Source organism: Heterodontus francisci, chromosome 4, assembly GCF_036365525.1.
Source record: "Heterodontus francisci isolate sHetFra1 chromosome 4, sHetFra1.hap1, whole genome shotgun sequence".
Taxonomy (NCBI): Eukaryota; Metazoa; Chordata; class Chondrichthyes; order Heterodontiformes; family Heterodontidae; genus Heterodontus; species Heterodontus francisci.
This window is the reverse complement of record NC_090374.1, coordinates 74,669,699-74,692,173: the sequence shown is the minus strand read 5'-3', so window position 1 is coordinate 74,692,173 and position 22,475 is coordinate 74,669,699. Positions and strand designations below refer to the sequence as shown.

The 22,475-nt window shown below is 45.3% G+C and overlaps 1 protein-coding gene across 6 annotated transcripts in view; it reads left to right on the top strand.

Moving 5' to 3' along the window:
- Window positions 1–22,475, top strand: part of LOC137369088 (multiple C2 and transmembrane domain-containing protein 1-like) — an 834,541-nt gene that overhangs the window by 461,225 nt on the left and 350,841 nt on the right. For all 6 annotated transcript variants that reach the window (XM_068029709.1, XM_068029710.1, XM_068029712.1 and 3 more), the window contains one exon: window positions 10,918–11,011. In XM_068029709.1, coding sequence (XP_067885810.1) covers window positions 10,918–11,011 — 94 coding nt within the window. The remainder of the gene's footprint in view (window positions 1–10,917; window positions 11,012–22,475) is intronic.

Sequence of the window (22,475 nt, the reverse complement as noted above, 5' to 3'; positions counted from 1 at the left end):
TCAATCTATGAATTCTGCACAATTGAAAACTTCAGTCTTCTGTTCTTGAAACATAATGAGAACAGCATAATTTAAGAAGTATAGTAAATTGATTGCTGTTTGTAAGTTTTAAAATAAATCACAACTTGTATAAATATTGATACAGACTTCCCACTTTGTTATTGAAGTTCATTTAATCTCCCACACACTTTCAGGCTAACCTAAATTACACATGAAGACATATACCTAAATCTTTCATTAGCTCCATAAATATATTAGCATGTGAATAGGTCTGACCTTGGAGTTAATCCTTTAATCCCTTCCCACCCATTTTACAACATTTACACAACTCTTTCTCACTTCTTTGTTTTATCTTATTATTCAATACACATGTTCAATGCAGAGTTGCATTCCCATAGTTTTATGAATATAGTACTTATCAGGGGTTTGCACTCAGCACATGTACTTGCACTTAATGTATACTGCCATATTAAAATTGTTACTGTGTATTTAAGTCACTGGACAGTTTAGAACTGCTTAAAGAGCTCAGACTGTGATATTTACATTGGATGGACTAATAAATCAATGAACAATTAACAGATTTCCATTAGCACTGGTGAGAATGGAGAGTTGGGCTATAAAATCATACACTTAAAGACAATTACTCATATTATTAATAAATCAGGCTTCCATAGAAATGAGTGGGGGACGTTTTGTCTTTGAAAAACTATTCACAAGTGTATACTCCTGTTAAGTAGAATAGACTGGAGTACATCTGGTTCTTTTTAATTTTCTTTGATTGCTTCATTTCATTTTTAGTTCTTTTACTCCCAGTTTAATCCTATAGGCTATATAATGCCCTATATTTGGCTGGCAAATTGGGTCTGATAATAAGAGGGTTCTGTGGTTATTCATTGAAACTGTTCACGTTTTAATAAGATGATGAAAGGTTAAAAAAAACTATATTTTAGTAATCCTGGCCTCATCTGTCAGTGTCTCTCTAATATTTGTGGATCCTGCAAGAAAGGATTTATGAACCTGCAACATTTTGTTTTTGCAGAATTGAAGAAATAAATGTACTGTTGTAGATTTTCAGCTGTGTTGTTGGTCAAGAATACAAAAAAAAATAAAAAAGATAATACATATTGAACAATAAGTGCAGAGTCAGTAAGGGAGCTGCTGTGTCACAACAGCAGTACAACATTATGTAGCAGTATAAAAGGTTCGAACCTCATTGAGGAGAGAGAAAAGAGAACGAGGCCTGCCAATCATGGGTTCTTAATCAAACCCAATTGTAAGCATTCTGGGGTGAAATTGTTTTTCAGCAGTAGCACAAAGAAGGCAATAGTAAGTTAGTAGTCTATTTTATACCAACATGATTTTCTCTTCCATTGAAGTCAATGGAAAAGAAAATCAGGCAGGGTGTACAATGGGCTGCCAATTCGCCACCCTTGGCCCTTTATCGTATCCCCAGCCAAATTAAACAGCGGGCCGATAACTAACTGCCCACTGTCAGGGATGCCATTGCCTATACGGGACAAGATCTTGCCCCAGGAGCAGTGGCCACTACTGGTACTGCAGGAGGCCTGGAAACATGAGCAGCCAGAGAAACCCAGACTACAGTTAAGTGGGTCGGGCTCGCCAGGCCCAGTCAGGCAGGTGGGAGGATGGATGTTGATGGCAGGGGTGTGGGTGTTGGTGCAGGTGCAGCCTTTGTTGCCAGGGGCCCTCCATGGGCACAGATTTCCCAAGCAGGTGAGCCCCCTACCACCACTCACCCCTCCCCCACCCCCACAAAAGGAAGGCTGCCTGGTTTTATTCGGCAGCCTCCCCAGTGGCAGTGGGAAGAGGCTCTTAAATGGCCATTAATCGATACAAAACAATTCCAATTGGCTAAGAACCGTGGTAAAACTTGACACCTATTTGGTTTCACTCACATTCAGATTATTGCTCACATCAGAGCTGTGAAGCTGAGAGGATCAGAGAAATAGAAAATTAAATTAACTAATTTAAGAAATGAAAATATCCATATCCTGATCTGAAGGGAATAATTAATCTGACAGCTCACATTTATCTAGGTTTTAACTCGCTCAGTGCCATTGTAGTGCTTATTAGTGGCTTGTGACAGAGCAAATGAGAATGTGTATTGTTTGCTGTGTTTATGAGCCACTGCATGAAGCTGAGCTCAAAAGCAAATTGCAGGGTACTGGAGCCACTAATACATGCATACTTCCTTATGTTACTACCTGACATCGGGCTGACAATTAATGTAAGAAAGCTGTTCCTTAAAAAAAAATTTACAAGTATATCAAAATTGAATGCACAAAGGTAAAAAAAAAGGTTTGGAATGCAGCAATTTAAAAAAAAAAATGAACAACCAAGATGAAAGGCCAAACACCAAAGCTGAAAAAAATGGGAGAACAGGCAGCAATGCCTTTTTGATGCCAAGTTTGGGTTTAAAATAAGCCTGTAGATTGTCAGAGGAATGGAAGACTGAGGGTAGTTATAAAGAGTTCCACATTTTGGATGTCATTGGAAAGCAAGTGTTATAGAGTTGGAAATTCTGCAATGAGTCAAGACACCACTGGAGTGGTGATGTAGGGAAGAGAAAGAGCATGTAGGATGGCATACTTGGAGTTAAAAGGAAAATGAGAGCAAAATTCAGAGGAGCATTGACCCCAATAATGTTGAGAAACACAAGAAAGGTTATGATGGCGAGAGAGGCTGAAGGCTACACATGAGAAAGGGATTACCTATCAGACAATAAGCCTTCTCTTGTATTCAGTCCTGGAGTATGAGATAGATGATAGACAAACCTCTCCAAATAAAGCAGCATTATTCAAACCTTATATAGAAATTCAAGAGTTTTTTGAAGGGAAAAGTGTTTAATGCAAAAGGGGAAGCGGTTTCATGGAGGCAGTTTTAGCAGTAAAGTGCATTTCAAGTTAGCGGAGATTGTGATGCCAATAATGTTAATATTTGAAGAAGGTCTAAACATGAAGCCACCTAATGTCATAAGTGGTTATTACAAAAGTAAAATATTTGTGACTGGTATTAACTGGTATTGGCTCCTTTAATTCACTCACAGTACACAAGGAGTTAAAAACAGTGCAATCACAGGAATAATGTCCCAACCTAAATTGATACTGCGGACAGGAATTTCAGGCCCTGCTGTGGGTGATAACGGAGGTGGGTAGGCGGGCCCTAAAAATAGTGCTGCCAGCCAGCTTGCTGGTTTCACATCACCGTTCCTGCTGCCAGTGATTTTCCTCAGGACGGGGGGGGAAGGCGAGTCCCAGAAACCTGCCAGATTGAAAATTCGGCCAAATAGTTCAGTTAATGAGCATATTGGCAGCTTGTTAAGGGCCAGTTTGGAATTTTGGTGGGCACACAAGTTGCAAACTGGATCAGGGCAGGATTTTATTCTGCTCTTGATGATGGGAATGGAGGCAGGGGCACACAAAATGGCAAGGCGTGGCATTGGGCGGCATGCCACATGGTCCTGACGTCCTACCATTTTGTTCAGGGCGGGGAAGAACTGCCTTCCTACCCCAGAACAGTCGATGCCATTAAGTGGCAAATTAATAGCTATTTAAGGGTAGCCTCCCACCTCTGCTCTGATTTTATTGAAGATGGAGGGGCCCGTGCCATGTGGAGGCCTGGCGGCCACCTAATGGGCTCAGCAGGGTCCCTCCTCTGGGGGAAATCCAGGGCCCCCGGAAGGCTCTCCCAGTGGAGATGGCTGCCCCCGCAGCAAGACCCTCCCCCATCCTCACCAATAGCCCCCCCCCCCCACTCCCCAACCCCTGCCTGACTGGCCCCGGTGACCCCACTTTCCTTCATCCCATGGTCTCCGACATCTTGTTCACTGCAGGTCTCCAGCAATACCGGCAGTGGCCACCACACCTGCTGACAATGCCAGTACCGCAGAGATGCTGGCCCTCTGATTGGCCAGCAGTTCTGGAGGCAGGAGCTTGACCCTTAAAGGGAAGGCATCCCAGATGGCAGGCATTTAATTGCAACGGGAGTCTGAAACCTGGCTGAGGCAGGGTCACTCCCCACCTTCCAGCCGCTGCCAGGACCCCCAATGCCAGAATAAAGTCCAGCCCTAGGCACATGGAGGCAGCAAGAAAGCGAGGAGCCAGTCATGGCCACAACACAACCTAGGTGGGCTCATAAAAGGAAGCACGGCTAAGAGGGGCACAGCCATTGGCACACAGGTGCCGTTGGGCATGTGGAGGTTGCAGGGAGAGTGGCCTGTATGCACCCAGGCTGTAAAGGGATTCTAGGGGACAAGGACTAACCCTTGAAGAGGTGGCTACTCACCCCTTTACGATACCCCAGGACAGAGGCACAGAGACGCTACAACCAAAGCCATCTGCTAACAAGGACCACCATCGAGCAGGCCATTGGGCTTCTGAAGATGCAGTTCCAGTACCTGGACAAGTCAGATGGTGCTCTGTAGAACACTCCTGCAAGGGTCTCGCGCATTGTGGTGGTCTGCTGTGCTCTCCACAACATGGCCCTCCAGAGAGGAGTGGACCTTAAGAGGGTGAGGTCCTAAAATGACTCAGCTCATCGGAGGAAGAGGAGGAGCAGGATGTGGAAGAGAAGGAGGAAGACGAGCAGGAGAAGGAAGAAGATGCAGAGCAGAGAAGTGCCCTGGCTGCAAAGGGTGGGGTACGGGCCCGGTGTGGGACTCGAGGGTCTCGTTAGGATGTTGTCGACTTCAGGGATCATCTGATCCAAGCATGTTTCAACTGAGCCCTTCTAACTGGGGGAACAGCATAGTTTGGAACTCACTTTGAGCTAATTGTGAGAACACTTTCATTGAATACGCAGCTTGTAATGGATTCACTCTTAATGTCAATGAATGATGCAGATCTGTCCAGCGGTCTCAGTATCCCCCTTCTAAGATCTTTGACGCAGAACATTGACGCAGGAGACCCAATGGGAGGGCCCGCAAGAATGGCTAGTCGGCAGCCCCACAGGGAGAGGCGGGCATTACTGATGCAGATGGAAAGCACAAGGGCACCTCAAAATGGAGGTGATATGGAAAGGCTTCAGAGAGATTAATAAAAATGGAGGCCCAGAGCTGTTAAGGAGGGGGAACCAATCCACAAAAAAATCCCTTTGGCTGCAGCTGTGCCTTTTAATATGTGGACATTTCTTCTACAAGAATATTCTGTGACTCCATTGGCTGTTTAATTTTATTTGACTCTTTTCATTATTTAAATATTTTAATGCAATAGTTTTTAAATGAAGTCTTTTTGGTTGTAGTAATCACAGGGTTAAAGAGACATATAAAGCTGATGTTAATTTGAAACAGCTTCCTCTTGAATATACTGTAGCTTTGTCAGAACAGTTCACATAGACATTGATTCTCACTTTCAAACTGATATGGTAGAAAAACTAACATAACCCAGAACATCCTAAATATATGTAAGAAAGAAAGACTCGCATTCATATATCACCTTTCATAAACTCAGGATGTCCCAAAATGCTTTAGAATCAATGAAGAGCTTTTGAAGTGTAGTCACTTTTGTAATGGAGGAAATGAGGCAGCCAATTTGCACGCAGCAAGTCTCCACAAATAGTAATGTGATGATCAGATAATCTGTTTTGGTGAAATAAAATCAAAATACTGCTGATGCTGGAAATCTAAAATAAAAACAGAAAGTGCTGGAAATACTCATCAGGTCTGTGGAGAGAGAAACAGAGTTAGCGTTTCGAGTTGAATATCCGACTCGAAACGTCAACTCTGTTTCTGTCTCCACAGATGCTGCCAGACCTGTTGAGTATTTCTAACACTTTCTGTTTTTATCTGATTCAGTGATGTTAGTTGAGGGATAAAGATTGGCCAGGACACCAGAGACAACGCCCCTGCTCATCTTTAAAATAGTACCATGGATCTTTTGCATCCACCTGAGAGAGCAGATAGGACCCAGTTCAACACCTCATCTGAAAAACAACACCTTCAAAAGGGCAGCACTCCATCAGTGCTGCACTGGAGTGTTAGCCTAGATTTTGTGCTTAAGGCTGTAGAAAGCATCGTGAACCCACAACTAGAGGTGTGCAAAGGAAACCTGACCCAAGTCCGAATGCTGAACCTGGAAGCTTGACCCGAACCCGACACATGCCGTCGGATCCCGTCAGGGTCAGGTCGGGTAGCAGGCCTTTACCCATGTACTGATGTAAAGGCCTGCCCCCCGACCCGACCTTGACGGGTCCCGACGACATGTGTCGGGTTCGGGTTGAGTGGGGTCGGACTTCCGGGTCCAGAATTCGGGCTTGCACCGGGTTTCTTTTTCACACCTCTACCCACAACCTTATGAGTTAAAGGCAACAGAAGCTACCAGCAGAGTCACAGCTGAATTTAGTAGGCAGTAACAACCAAATGCATTAAAAGAGCAGAGGGTAAAAAAATCTGCTATTGGATGGAACTGGGCTCAATTTTAAAATCGATAAAGAGGAAGTATTAGATAGACCATCTGTACATAAAGTGGATAAAACACCAGGACCAGATGAGATGCATCCAACAATACTGAGGGAAGTGAGGGTGGAAATTGCAGAGGCACTGGCCATAATTTTTCAGTCTTTCTTAGACTCAGGGGTGATGCCAGAGGACTGGAGAATTGCAAACGTTACACAAAAAAAAGGTATAACAATAAGCCCAGCAACTACAGACCAGTCAGTTTAACTTCGGTGGTGGGAAAACTTCTAGAAAAAAAATTTGTGACAGAATCAATAGTCACATGGACAAATGCGAGTTAATTAAGGAAAGCCAGTATGGTTTTCTTAAGGGAAAATCTTGTTTAACTAACTTGCTGGAGTTTTTTGAGGAGGTAACAGAGAGGGTTGATGAGGGCAATGCTGTTGATGTGGTGTACATGAACTTTCAAAAGTTGTTTGATAAAGTGCCCCACAACAGACTTGTGAGCAAACTTGTAGCTCATGGAATAAAAGGGAGGGTAGCAACATGGATACAAAATTGGCTGAGTGACAGGAAACAAAGAGTAGTGGTTAATGGATGTTTTTCGGGCTGGAGGAAGGTTTGTAATGGAGTTCCCCAGGAATCTGTGTTGACCCTTGCTTTTTCTGATGAATAGACCTTGGAGTACAGGGCACACTTTCAAATTTTGCATATGATTGGAAACTTGGAAGCATTGTAAACTGTGAGGAGGATAGTGTAGAACTTCAAAAGGACATAGACAAGTTGGTGAAATGGGCAGACAGGTGGCAGATGTTGTTCAATGCAGAGAAATGTGAAGTGATTCATTTTGGTAGGAAGAACATGGAGAGATAATATAGAATAAAGGGTACAATTCTAAAGGGGTGCAGGAGCAGAGGGACCTAGGTGTATATGTGCATAAGTCATTGAAGGTGGCAGAACAGGTTGAGCGAGTGGTTAATAAAGCATACAGTTTCCTTGGCTTTATTAATAGGGACATAGAGTACAAGAGCAAGGAAGTTATGTTGAACTTGTAGAAGACACTAGTTCAGCCTTAGCTGGAGTATTGCGTCCAGTTCTGGACACCGCACTTTAGGAAAGATGTGAGGGCATTGGAGAGAGTACAGAAAAGATTCATGAGAATGGTTCCAGAGATGAGGAATTTCAGTTGTGAAGATTGATTGGAGAAGTTGGGACTGTTTTCCTCGGAGAAGAGAAGGTTGAGAGGTGATTTTGATACTCTGTCTGGACAGAGTAGATCGAGAGAAACTGTTCCCAGTCGTGAAAGGATCGAGAATGAGAGAGCACAGATTTAAAGTATTTGGTAAGAGAAGCAAAAGTGACATGAAGAAAAACTTTTTCACACAGCGAGTGGTTAAGGTCTGGAATGCGTTGCCTGAGAACAGGTTCAGTGAGGGCAGGTTCAGTTGAAGCATTCAAAAGGGAATTAGACAGTTATATGAAAAGGAAGAATGTGCAGCACTATGGGGAGAAGGCAGGGGAATGGAACTGAGGGGATTGCTCTTTCAGAGAGCCAGTGCGGACACGATAGGCCAAATGGCCTCCTTCTGTACTGAAACGATTCTGTGATTCTGCATTCTGGCAGGGAACTGCAATTTGGGGTGAAACCCAGTTCAGATGGGTTCTACCCCATTTAAGAGAAAGTTGAAACTAGCAACTTTGGAGGTGTGCCTGGCATACCTGGGCTACCCAGGAAATTCTACTCAGCTTGTCCCAAATAGCCCAGCAGGAGCTATACTTCCTGAGAATGGGCATAGTTTCCATTATAAAAACATTATGAAGAAGATTTAAAAAACAACTATAATCAAACCTAGGTGGATCAATTGCCTTAAAAAACGTCGCTGTTTGTTCCTTGAGGAAAATATTAAGAATCTAGTGGCCAATTTGCTTTTGCCTCGTGGGATGTGTGCCCTTTGAAGTAGCAGGATGTCATTCCAAGTTTCGTTTCTCAATAGGGTCGATGCCTTTTATTGCACCACTTTAGTCACCCATCCTAAATATTATAATGAGCCTGTCCCCTGGATTAGGGATGGGGTCAGCGACGTGTCAAAGTGCCAGGTAGACATTCCATCCCACTACACTTCACCACCCTGAATTGATTTGTGGGATTTTTGCATCTCCAGTTATTTAGAAAAGTATGTGTTATATTTGTAATATTAAGGCCCTGTAGTTTAAGAAAGTAGGTATGATCTTCACATTGCCAAGGGTTTGGATGTTAGTGAAATATGAAAGGTTAAGCTAGCCTATTTATTTAAACAATTGGCAGATTAATGTGCTAATATAAGAAGGAGAATGTCTGCTGTATTGATTTGTATATAATGGCCTAGCAACATTGCCTATGAGACAAGTTCATTAAAAGCAATAATAATTATGCTGTCCTCGCCTGATGTCCATTCACCTGCACTTCTAGTGAATGTTGCTAAAAAGCAATCAGAAGTGGGAGTCCTGATCATTTTTACTTTCTCCGCTCTTTAATGCAGCTTTGGAACCTATTACATCACTCCTACTGCTGTCCCTGCTGAGATCAGTTAATGTAGCATAAACTTCGCTGAACTTGGGATCTTCCTGGTCCGTGTGGTTCAGCTGCTCAATGGATGAATTCTGAACATTGATTTATGTTTTGTTGGGAATTAAGCGAACTAGAGTTAAATTCACATGGTTTCCAGTTATACTAAACATAATTATTCTCATATAATGAAGTTCAATGCTATTGTTAGATTGCTTCAATCAAGTATACTTGCAGAAAGCCTTAAAACTAAAATCTTTAAAGTGATGAGAATGATCAGGTATGTTGATTAGACCTAATTTTTCCCTTTATTTTTCATTTATAAGTTCAGCTTAATGGAGCAGAGACTAATGAAGTTCTTCCTCTGTTCAGCAAAATGCTGTTATGGAACTCAGGGCCTGTTTTTTTTCTTTGATTGTTTTCTTTGCTTCATTCCATTTAACAAACAACTTGGGTCATGGTCTGAACTTTTTATGGACATCTAAAATGTTTAATAGGGCTTGAAAGATATAACCTTTGAGAGAATTAATATCACACTTTCTTAATATTTACATGTACAATTTACACAGTTACATGAGATGAACACCAGTAGTTTTTAAGTTCTGTTTCTATTGTTGCACTGTGTACTGAATTGTGTTTAATGACCTCATTAATAATTGCACCATGACACTGTAATGGGGAATGACTGTGGGCCTCGGTCTGACTCGTTTGGACTCAATGGGCTTAATGGACCCCCAGAAGAATATAAATGGGAATTCCTGCAGTACTCAATGAATAAGGTAGTTTTTAAGTGGAGTTAGCATTGTAAGCGGACACAGAGATAATGGCCATTGATGCTCCCCACCATCACCCTGTGCTGTTCTAAGTTATGCCAATATGATTAGCTCCATCAAGAGTGCTAAAATACTGTATTCAATTGCTAGATATGAGTTACTTAAATTTCCTTGGTAGATTTGACCATCTTTGTGCACCTGTTAGGGCCTGTGGGCATATTTTCAGAAGCATGATGCACTCAAAGAGCTCTTCTTGTATCATTTGAAATTCAAGGCTATTTTATACAACTCTGACTTTCCAGATTAAATTTGGTAAATGTGTCACTAGAGCAGGAAGCTTTGCTTTAGACTTATCTTTATCATCAATGCTAAAAAAGTAGGGCAACCACTCACTGGAACCAGTGACCCGTCATGCTATATACAGAATTATCCCCTTAACCAAATTCTGGTAGTAGCTTTTTACCCATCATGCTGGGAAGGGGAGGAGAAAACCATTCCACCGTGGCTAGATTGTGGTTGTAACTGTGATACGTTGAGCAAGCACTGCTTGCAAATTGTGAAAAATCACAGCCACTGTGTCTTTGCATTCCACAAGGGTTTCTCTTATGGGTAAATAGTACAGAAATTTAGTTCTAAAGGGTACAGTTGCCAATGCTTAGTTGGAATAGTTTTACCATTTATCTGTATGAAAAATATTAAATGCTCAATCAACTAGCACCATAAATAATACACTATTAGTAGAAAACTGAATAAGATTGTCTTAAAACAGACTCTATAAATGTTGTGCATTGAGGTTTTACTTGTGCAAGAGCACTGTGGATAATGGAAATCTGAAAGTAAAACAGAAAATGCTGGAAACACTCAGCAGGTCTGGTGTCATCTGTGGAGAAAGAAAAAGAGTTAATATTTCAGGTCAATAACGCTTCATCAGCACATTTTATTTGTATCTTGTGTTATCTAATGTAGCGAACTATGTGAGTATAACCATATGACTTCCTATACCTATTCTGGTAAGGAAACATATTAAATATTTGAAATAATTGGGAATGAACTGTAAAAACCATTGACTTTGGCATGTTGGTTAAATTGTGGCATAGAAATAACATAAGACGCAGAGTGTAGGGAGCATGAAGCCCTCCATTCTAGAGGCAAAAAAACTGATTTTTCAATATCTGTTACATTTTCAGTCATTGTTAAAATCCTTCCACAATCTGAGAGACATAGGATTCATCCAGGTAAAGATCATCAAGGCAGAAGGGTTAATGGTGGCCGATGTCACAGGTAAGGGGGTATCATTTATTTGTTTTGTGTGTGAGAGGACCACTGATATTTAACATGTCAGTTCAGCATTCCTTTTTCCTGCTTATGCCCATAAAATTCTGTCAATTGCTTAAAAATATTCACACAAAACCCAAATTATAATGAAATTGTAGTGAATCTATTTTATCATTTTAACATAGATGTGAAATCGATACGGTTTCATAAATTTTCAAATCAAATTAGTTTGAGGAAAGTTCACATTATGGTAACTACAAAAATAGCTGCAGATTTATATGAAGTTGTATTTCAGTGACCTATGGTGTGTTTTATATATAGGTGTAAAAAAGGAAGGAAAATCTAAGAGTATTTTCTGTTGAAAGCACTTCTGCATTGTTTTTGGAAATGAAATATAAATATGTGCATCTGTTATCTTGAATCTTCAAATGGTATCTGCTGTATTGGGTCTTCATCCCTCCAAGAGTCAATCTAGTGATGTCATGGCATGGGGAAATGCAGCTCTGGCTCTGGGTTCCTCTATTTATTTTAATGGAGTCAAAAATTCAAATGGGCTGGAAACTAACCTGTGCTGCATAACTAGGGAAAACGTGCTACTGGTCGGTTTTGCCCCACAATCAGCTGGACCTAGGTTTCCCAGGCATCAGGAGGCTCCTGATTGTCTCCCAAACTGATCTGAAGTTGATTCTCATTAAAATGAGTGGAACCACTCTTCTGGTAACTTCAGCTGAATGAACTTTCAAACAAGTACCAAGACAGAGATTGGCTGGTGGCGAGAAGGGCCCTCCCCTTCAGATCCTTCATGCATGTCTGGGGTCTCGCCGCCACCGCACACTGCCCTTGAAGTGGCTGTGATGGGGAAGAGACCATCACCCAACTTATTCTCGAATGTGCCTTTGCAAAGGAGGTCTGGAAAGAGATGCAGTGGTTTTTATTGAGGTTCATCTCGAGCAGCTCTGTAACGCAGGACTCTGCGATCTACTGGCTGTTCCCAAGGACGCACACCAAGACAAACATCAACTGCTGCTGCAGGACAATAAACTCGGAGAAAGACACTCTTTGGTCTACCCGAAATTTGCTGGTCTTCCAGTGCAAAGAGCTGTCTATGACGACATTCCAAGGTCTAGGACTATTTGCTGAGGAATGCACTAAAGCTTGTTGCAGCCACCGCAAAGTTTCAATCGAGAAAGGCCACTGTCTAAGTCCCTCCCGCCATGGTATACCGAGGGGCTGGAAACCATATAGAACCCCTCAGGCTTAGACACTAGAGAATGTAGGAAATGTATATTGTAAATATAACCTGTAATTGTAAGTTTAGTAACGCACCTCAGAGTGCCACATACTGTAATGAAAGAAACTGATCTATATTGCACTTTATTTAATGTCAAATTTAAACTGTTATGTAATAATATTTACAAATTTTATGAATCAAGTTTATTTATTGAATAAAAAAATCAGAGAAATAGTGCATGGCAAGGCTGATGACCAAACTGAAAAACAGGAATGTGCCCCGGGTTTGTATATAATTATTTTATAATTGCGTATCATCTCTGTGTAAATGTGTTTCAGCAGATGTAAAACAATGGCCACATCATGTAACGAAACGTGTATTGATTCAAATTACAATGGGCAGGATTTTACTTCCATGGCTGGGAAACTATTTGGCTAGAGGGAGGGTTGGGTGGCCACGGAGGTGGGAATGGAGGCGGGACTGAAAGAGAGCAGACTCCATTTAAACCCATATTTTAGAGATTTACTTGCTGGCATAAACATGGGACAGGAGAGAGCCAATGACAGGGTTGCTGACCACGAACAGGTCGGGGAAGACGAGTTGGCATCCCTGGTGGAGAGGGTGAATAGAAACTGGAATGCTTAGGTTTAGGGGGTGTATTGTAGTCCAGCCTGTCTGGCAGCATCCCAGTGACAGCTGCATTCGGAAGCTTCAGCCCATGCAGAGGCTTCTGCTCGCAAAGGCTGGTTCTTATGATTTCTTGTATCTCCCGCAGGTTCTGATGTCGAGGCACAAAGACTGACTCTCTGACCATCACCGGGCCAAGTGCTGCCAGAGCAAACCTCAAAGCAAGCACCGTCACACCTTACACGTGCATCCTCCACTCACCTCGGTGAGTCCTTGTGCACGGATAGATAGCGTGGCACTGGGTGATGAGCACATCACAAGTCTGCAGGAGGAGGTGACAGAGGCAGAGGCAGCTGTGGGCAGTCCCCCTCGGAGGATGGAGGACAGCCACAGCACTGCTCTGCTGGGAGTCACCGGAAAGGAGGCTGTACTTAGATCAGCAACAGCAGATGCGCTCCCACATGTCAGAGTTCCCTGAGGCAGTGCAGGGTCATAAGCTGAGAATGGAGGAGTCCATTCAGCTCCTGTGTGCCACAATGGCTCAGCGCTGTGAGCGCATGAGCTCCTCCATTGAGAAAGTGGCCGACCTCAGGGAGAGCCATACACAGCAGCATGTGGAGGTCCTGCAGGAACTGTGCACAGACGTTCACAGGATGCATGCCACACTATGTAGCCTTGACCGGTCAGTGGCGCTTATGGCACAGGGATGTCTGGAGGGGATGCCAATTGCACCCCAACTGGTGCTCCCCTCCAGCCATCTGGAATGGCAGCCAAGGGCTGAGGCAGTCACCAAGGAGGATGAGGGAGCCACCCCTCACGGGAGCATTTAGGCAGCAAGGCCCAGTGACGGAGGCTGCCCCTGCAATAATGCAGGTGTAGCAACCTCTGGAGGTGCACTGGCACCTCCAAGAAGAGGTCGACTGCCACATGCAACTCAGCTGCAAGCAGAGATAAGTGAGCAGGCTGCCTCCACCTCCTCTGAGGCCGCAAGGAGAGCACCGCGTAGAAGTGGCTGAGAGCAGAGGCCACCACATCAGGCAAAGCACTGAGTGGGTCACTGAGGTGTCTAACACCTGTAACTGTGTCTTTTTGAGCACCATGTAAAAACTGACACTTGAATCCAGATGTATGAGCTTCCTTTTTATTAATGGCAGGACAAGAAAAGACGGATGAACTGGTGAAGGGGAGCAAGGGTCCATGAACGGTGATAGTGAAACCACTGGGCAGATGTGTATTCTTTATTGGCGGTAGGAGTTGAGCTGTTCTAGGCTGTGTCTTCAGTGGAAGTGTTCTCATAGGCAGCTCAAAGTGAGTTCCTGACCTTGCCGTTCCTCCTGGGTCAGAGGGGCTCAGCTGAAATGAGCCTGAATCAGAAGATCCTTGATGTTAATGGCATCGTGACAAGACCCTCGAGTCCCACCCTGGGTCCGGCCATGTCTCTGTACAGCCCTATCATCTTGGTGTTCTGCATCCTCCCCTCTGCCTCCTCTTCCCCTCCTCCTCCACCTCCTGCTGCTCCTCCTCTTCTTCCTCCAATGAGCTGTGTCCTTCCAGCACTTCACCATCTTCAAGGTTCACACCTCTCTGGAGGGCTATGTTATGGAGAGCACAGCAGAGCACCATCAGACACAAGACCTTTGCAGGAGTGTACTGCAGGGCGCCACCTGACAGGCCCAGGCACTGGAACCGTATGTTCAGAAGCCTGATGGCCTACTCAATCATGGTCCTCTTGAGTGGATGGCATCAGTTGTAGCACCTCCGTGCCTTTGTCTTGGGTTCTCGTAGGGATAATTTTGTTCCCTAGAATGCATCCTCGTAGTTTGGGGGTGGAATGAAAAGCTGCGATACCCTGGACTGCCAGAGGATGAATGAATCATGACAGCTGCTAGGAAAGTGAGTGCACCCATGCAGGAAGCTATTGTTGTGGTTACAGACCAGTTGAATGTCGAGGGCGTGGAAGCCCTTCCTGTTGATGATTCTCCTGGGTGCTCAATCGGTGCCTTGGTGGCCACATGGGTGCAGTCGATGATGCCCTGCACCTGGGGGTATCCAGCGATGGAGGCAAAACCCTTTGTACCTGCGAGGCCCCATCGGTCAACTCTTGCAGAAAGGGCATCAGTGACCTGCAAGATGCAGGGGTGTGCTGGCATTTGTGAGGAAATGGCCAAATGCGGAGAAGTTTGAGGCTACAGTGACTTTGACAGCTACTCACAGAGCGAGCGAGCGAGCAGTGTTGTGAGGTGTGAAGTCTTCTGCGACGAGAGCACAGATCTCTGTGACCATCTCTGTCTTTCGAGTTGCAGTCTACTGCAGCAGTGGTTCTTAGTGATATCAAGGTAGCTCCATCTTCAACGGTACAGCCAAGGCTGAGGGTATGGCTTCCATGTCCTTCTGGCCTCTCGTCCCTCTCCTCTGCCCTCCTGATGCACTAGGCTCTGCCCTTCCTGAGAAGGATGTTATTCCTCATCACCACTGGACCCAAAATCTGAGAGTCGTGCTCCCATTGCCAGCTGCTGCCTTCCTTGTGCTCAGGTGGCCTCCCAATTGTGTTTGGAAGCCTTGCCCCTCTGCTTCGGCCCCTCAATGCCAGCAGGGTGATGAGTCCTTGCACTGCCCGAGCGTTTACTCACTGCAGCCTGGCATCTTTGTGTCAATGGCCAAGTCACTTCTGAGCCATTCACCCTTTTATGCGTCCACCTAATTTGTTGGGGCAGCCATGACTGGCTCCATGCTATGTATCCACCTCCATTCACCTGGTCTGCCCTTGGACCAGCCCGTGAATACCACCAAAATCTCAACATGGTTCTCATTGAGCACTCAATAAACTCTTTGACTTGAATTACACTTACTAAAGGATCGGGCAAGTTCTCAGGGCTGCCCTCCCCCGCCCGCCTGGTGAAACTTGCCAGTGCCACGGCAGCTGGCCCAGGTATTTTCATCAACTGCCTGCCTGTGTTCCCGTCCCCAGCGAGACCTAAAAATCCAATGTTTTCTCCTTGTTAAAGACATGCGTAACCAGCTAGTAAACCGGGAATTGTCAGTAAACCATACTGCAGCACACTTTGCATACTGCTACTGGAAGCAGGTGACAACACAGAGACTGGCCCTCTGGCCAGTTTCACTGATTTGGAAGAGTAACTACTGGGTGAGTCACATGTGTAGAAGTGACAGAGGTGGAGGCTGAAGTAAGAGTTGTTGGAGCTTAACAGAAGCTTGCATTGTCATAGGGCCTGATGAGTCACTTTGTGATTCTAATCTCACAGGACCACTTATAAAAAAGAAACCTCATTAAGGGCTTGCACAAGTCCGCTTTCCTCCTCCTCATAGAGCTCACTGTAAACCGAATTTGCTATATCTCTCATGAACACTGTCATGAAGGTAGAGTTAAATAGTTTGCAGCATCAGCAGGAAACACCTCAGGCACACAGAGAGGCAGAGCAATTGGAGCATATCTGAAATTGAAGTACTGAGGGCGATCACGTGGTAATGGCCAGTTTCAATGTGCCTTGAGACAGGTTCCGAAGAAGGGTCACTGACCCGAAACGTTAACTCTGCTTCTCTTTCCACAGATGCTGCCAGACCTGCTGAGTGATTCCAGCATTTCTTGTTTTTGTTCCGGAGAACCATGTTCAGTAATCTCATGCTGGCAGAATATTTTATGTTCAGAAAAAGTTGCGGTTGACGGAAGGACCCTACCTCCAGCAATCGCACAGAAGCACAGCAATAGGCAGGTAGATCACAAGTCACGAGCAGTCCTTCACCTGCCCAACCTTCTGGACAAATATCGAAATGAACCTCAAAAGCAAACTAATCTCTGCAGATGAAACAGAACAGGCTATTCCTGGCACACAGGCAGGCCTGTCTAGATTTGCCACATGTTAGCATTCCTACAATTGAATCACAAGCACATCCACGGCAGAGGATGTGGAAAATCTCCTTACCTTTTCATTCCAGTATTATGTATACCACAAGGATAAGGCATAGTAGCACATTGTGACCCATGCTACACCTTCATTATTATTTTTTCAATAAAGATATAATGCATCACCTGAAACTTTACATTCTCTATTTACTTTTGATTTTCAGATGAAAAGCAATATTGAAGAATGGTGGTTTATTAAAAATATAAGTTAATGCCAGAGCTGTCCAAATCAGACCCAAGTGGTTCCTGACCTTTTATCTGTTCTATTTCATTAACCACCTCCTGCTTCTTTTCCTGTATTATGGCCAGTTCATAGAATCACAAAGCTGTTACAGCACAGAAAGAGGCCATTCAGCCCATTGTGTCTGCACCAACTCTCCGAATTAGCCATTTACCCAGTGCCATTCCCCCACCTTCTCCCCATAACCCTGTACATTCTTCCTTTTCAGATAAGTCTAATTCTCTTTCAAATGCCTCAATTGTACCTGCCTGCACCACACCTCAGGCAGTGCATTCCAGACCTTAACCATTCGCTGCGTGAAAAAGTTTTTGCTCATGCCACTTTTGCTTCTTTTGCCAGTTACATCAAATCTGTGCCTTCTCGTTCTTGATCCTTTCACAAGCAGGAACAGTTTCTCTTTATCTACTCTGAGTAGACTGCTCATGATTTTGAATACTTCTACCAAATCACCTCTCAGCCTTCTCTTCTCCAAAGAAAACAGTCCCAACTTCTCCAATCTATCTTCATAACTGAAGTTCCTCATCCCTGGAACCATTCTCATGAATATTTTCTGCACTCCCCCAATGCCTTCACATCTTTCCTAAAGTGTGGTGCCCAGAACTGGATGCAGTACTCCAGCTGAGGCCTTATACAAATTCAACATTATCTCCTTGCTCTTGTACTCTGTACCTCTATTAATAAAGCCGAGGATGCTATATACTTTATGAACCGCTCTCTCAACCTATCCTGCCACCTTCAATGACTTATTCACATACACACCCAGGTCCCTCTGCTCCTGTGCCCCCTTTAGAATTGTACCCTTTATTTTATATTGTCTCTCCATGTTCTTCCTACCAAAATGAATCACTTCACATTTCTCCATGTTGAACTTCGTCTGCCACTTGTCTGTACATTGCACCAACTTGTCTATGTCCTCTTGACTATTCTGCTCACAGTGCATAATACTTCCAAGTTTCGTATCATCCACAAATTTTGAAATTGTACCCTGTACACCAAGGTCTATGTCAATATATATCAGGAAGAGCAAGGGTCCCAACACTGACCCCTGGGGAACTCCACTACAAACCTTCCTCCAGCCTGAAAAACATCCATTAATCACCACTCGCCGTTCCCTGTCACATAGCCAATTTTGTATCCATGTTGCTACTGTCCTTTTATTCTATGAGTTATAACTTTGCTCACAAGTCTGTTGTGTGGCACTGTATCAAATGTCTTTTGGAAGTCCATGTACACCATATCAACAGCATTGCCCTCATCATCCCTCTCAGTTACCTCTTCAGAAAACTCCAGCAAGTTAGTTAAACATGATTTTCCCTTAACAAATCCATGCTGGCTTTCCTTAATTAACCCGCATTTGTCCATGTGATTTTGTCCCAAATTATTCAATCTAGAAGTTTCCCCACCACCGAAGTTAAACTGACGGCCTGGAGTTGCTGGGCTTATCTTTACACCCTTTTTTGAACAAGGGTGCAACATTTGCAATTCTCCAGTCCTCTGGCACCACCCCTGAGTCTAAGGAAGACTGAAAAATTATGGCCAGTGCCTCTGCGATTTCCACCCTCACTTCCCTCAGTATCGTTGGATGCATCTCATCTGGTTCTAGTGCCCTATCGATGTTACAACCTATCCAATACCTCCTTCTTATCAATTTTAAATCCTTCCAGTGTATTAATTACCTCCTCTTTCACTGTAGCCTGGGTAGCATCTTCTTCTTTGATAAAGACAGATGCAAAATATTCATTTAATACCTCTGCCTCCATGTGTAAATCCCCTTTTTGGCCTCCAATCGGTCCTACTCCTCCTTTTACCTCCCTTTACTATTTATATACCTGTAGAAGACTTTAGGATTCCCTTTTATGTTAGCTGCCAGTCTCTTTTCATACTCCCTCTTTACTTCTTTTATTTGCTTTTTCAATTCCCCTCTGAACCTTCTATATTCAGCCTGGTTCTCCATTGTATTATCCACCTGACATCTGTCATGAACACACTTTTCCTTCTTCATCTTAATCTCTATCTCTTTTGTCATCCAGAGGGCTCTGCATTTGTTTGCCCTACCTGTCCCCTTGACTGAGCACGACCTATCTCTTCAATGAAGGTAGCCCATTGTTCAGCTACCATTTTTCCTGCCAACCTTTGATTCCATTTTATTTGGCCCAGATCCATTCTTACCCCATTGAAGTTCACTTTCCCCTAGTTAATTATTCTTACTCTAGATTTTTCATTGTCCTTTTCCATAGCCAACCTAAACCTTATGAAACAATGATCACTGTCCCCTAAATGTTCTCCTACTGATATTTGATCCACTTGGCCCATCTCATTCCCAAGAATCAGGTCCAGCAGTGCTACTCCTCTCATTGGACTGGAAACATACTGGTGTAGAAAATTTTCCTGAACACACTCTAGGAACTCTTGCCCCACTCTGTTCTTTACACTACCACTATCCCAGTCTATATTTAGATAATTAAAGTCCCCCATTATAACTGCTCTATAATTCTTGCTCTGTAATTTCCTTGCAAATTTGTTGCTCTACATCCTTTCCCTAGTTGGTGGCCTGTAGACCACACCAAGCAATGTGATTGCATCTTTTTGTTCCTTAGCTCTAGCCAAATAGATTTTGTCCTCAACCCCTCTGGGATATCCTCTCTCTTCAGCGCTGTGATGCTCTCCTTAATCAATGCTGCCACTCCTCCCCCTTTTCTTCCTTTCCTATTGTTGCTGCTTAAATTTCACAAATGCACACCCCTTTTTCAATGACTGCATTATGCATCATAAAGTACACCACTACTAAAGCTGACTCTCTCCGGAGCATATTATAAGAAAAGTCCAAATATGGAAACCATTATCAGAATACAGCAAACATCTGCCTGCTGATGCTTTTGCCTCTTGTGAGCATCACTATGCACCAGGTGTATGATCGTGTAGTGATGCCGTGAACTGTGTTGCCAGTAGGCAATCTATTTCTCCAAGGATCTAACTGTTCAAATTTTTTTTATCTTGGAATAATTGGGAAACTCGATGATTTCATTCAGATATGGCCTTTGTGACTCCCTGGAAACCATTGGGGTAAATTTTCATCCTCAGCATTCCTGTTAAAGAGCTTAGGTCTGAGGATACTGTCATCTTTGATGGTTTCAACCCTCTGCTGGCCATGGCCTCAGCAATGGGTGTCACAATAATGGCCAATACTGTCTTGTCCATGGGGATCAGGATATGCCTGTCCCCTCTGGTTATCTGCTGCTGTCTTCAGTTGCGCGTCCCCTTGTCCTGCAAGAGAAAGGAAAGTGCGTCAATGAGTGTCATGTAATCTGTTTGGCTAATGTGGCTGTAATGTTTGAGTAGCTGGCAATGCGTGTAAGCTGTGAGGTGTGTGTGTGAGGCTTGCAGCAATGCCAAGTGTGTGAAGGTGAAAAAAGAAAGTCTTTCATTTATATAAGACCGCAATTGTTGACAACGCAATCGGTAGGTGGCGCTGTTTTGGCACATGCGCAAATACAGCATGTGCCACGAAAAAGTCACAGCTTGCGACTGTCGCAGCTGCCAGGACTAAAGATGGCGCTGCTCAAAGAATCACAGAGATGAAACCTAACAAACACGTGGCAGAATACAATGGCCGGAGTGAGAGAGTGGAGCGGGCCGGGGAGAGCAGCGCGGGGGGACCAACGGTAGCGGTGACGGGTGGGGGAAAGAGAGAGAGGGAGGGAGAGAGGGAGGGAGGGGGGGGGAAGAGAGAGAGGGATGGGGGGGGAAGAGAGAGAAGGATGGGGGGGAAGAGAGAGAGGGATGGGGGGGTGGAAGAGAGAGAGGGATGGGGGGGAAGAGAGTGAGGGGGGGGAAGAGAGAGAGGGGGGGAAGAGAGAGAGGGAGGGGGGGAAAGAGAGAGAGGGAGGGGGGGAAAGAGAGAGGGGGGAAAGAGAGAGGGAGGGGGGGAAAGAGAGAGAGGGGGGAAAGAGAGAGGGGGGGAGAGAGAGGGAGGGGGGGAGAGAGAGAGGGAGGGGGAGAGAGAGAGGGAGGGGGGGAGAGAGAGAGGGAGGGGGAGAGAAGAGAGAGAGGGAGGGCGGGAGGAGAGAGGGAGGGGGAGAAGAGAGAGCGGGAGGGGGAAAGAGAGGGGGGGGAAAGAGAGGGAGGGGGGGAAGAGAGAGAGAGAAGGGGGGGAAGAGAGAGGGGGGGGAAAGAGAGAGAGGGAGGGGGGAAAGAGAGAGGGGGGGAAAGAGAGAGGGAGGGGGGGAAAGAGAGAGGGGGGGAGAGAGGGAGGGGGGGAGAGAGGGAGGGGGGGGGAGAGAGAGAGGGAGGGGGGGAGAGAGAGAGGGAGGGGGGAGAGAAGAGAGAGAGGGAGGGGCGGGAGGAGAGAGGGAGGGGGGAGAAGAGAGAGCGGGAGAGGGGGGAAAGAGAGAGGGGGGAAAGAGAGAGAGGGAGGGGGGGAAAGAGAGAGGGGGGAAAGAGAGAGGGAGGGGGGGAAAGAGAGGGAGGGGGGAAGAGAGAGAGGGAGGGGGGAGGAGAAGAGAGAGAGGGAGGGGGGGAGAAGAGAGAGAGGGAGGGGAAGAGAGAGGGAGGGGAAGAGAGAGAGGGATGGGGGGGGAAGAGAGAGAGGGATGGGGGGGAAGAGAGAGAGGGGGGAAAGAGAGAGAGAGGGGGGGAAAGAGAGAGAGGGAGGGGGGGAAAGAGAGAGAGGGGGGAAGAGAGAGAGGTGGGCGGGGAGGGAGAGAGGGAGGGGGGGAGAGAGAGAGGGGGGGAAGAGAGAGAGGGAGGGGGGGAAAGAGAGAGAGGGAGGGGGGGAAAGAGGGAGCGGGAGGGGGGAGAGGGAGGAAGGGAGGGAGAGGGAGGAAGGGGAGAGAGTGGGGGGGGGGGGGGAGCAGCGGAACGGAAGAGGAGTGCCTTTTTCTGTGCATGCACCATAAACACAACAGCAAAAGACTTACTGGCCAGTCCCTGGACCCGGTGACACCAAGGTCTTCGCACGCTCGCTCCCCGCGGCTCTCTACGGCCTCTCGCTTCCGGCCCTCTCCATTCAGCCATTCCCTCCAGCTGCGGTTGCCCAATCTAGTTGCTTTCTCTACTTCTCCACAGTACTTCAGGCATTGCAACTGTCTGGTCCCTGCATTTTGCATGCTCCCTCTCCCCACCCCTCCCCGCTCTCCCCACCCCTCCCCCTCTTCACCCACCCCTCTATCCCCCTCTTCACCCACCCCCCCCTCTACCCCCCCTACCTCCACCCCTTTACCATAGTTGAATATCTGAAGTGCAGTTGCAAAGTCGGGAAAATAGCATGCAAAACAAAACCTCAACAATTCTGGGTTTAATTATTGAAAAGTTTTATTAATTTCATTAAGTATCCGAGGAACTGCTGTGCATGGATACATGAGTGTTGTGTCCAGCATTCCCGTGAGACAGACAGGCCGAGTCTCTGCTATGCACAGCTAAAGAGATTGTTCCTGGAGAGCCTTGTGGTGAA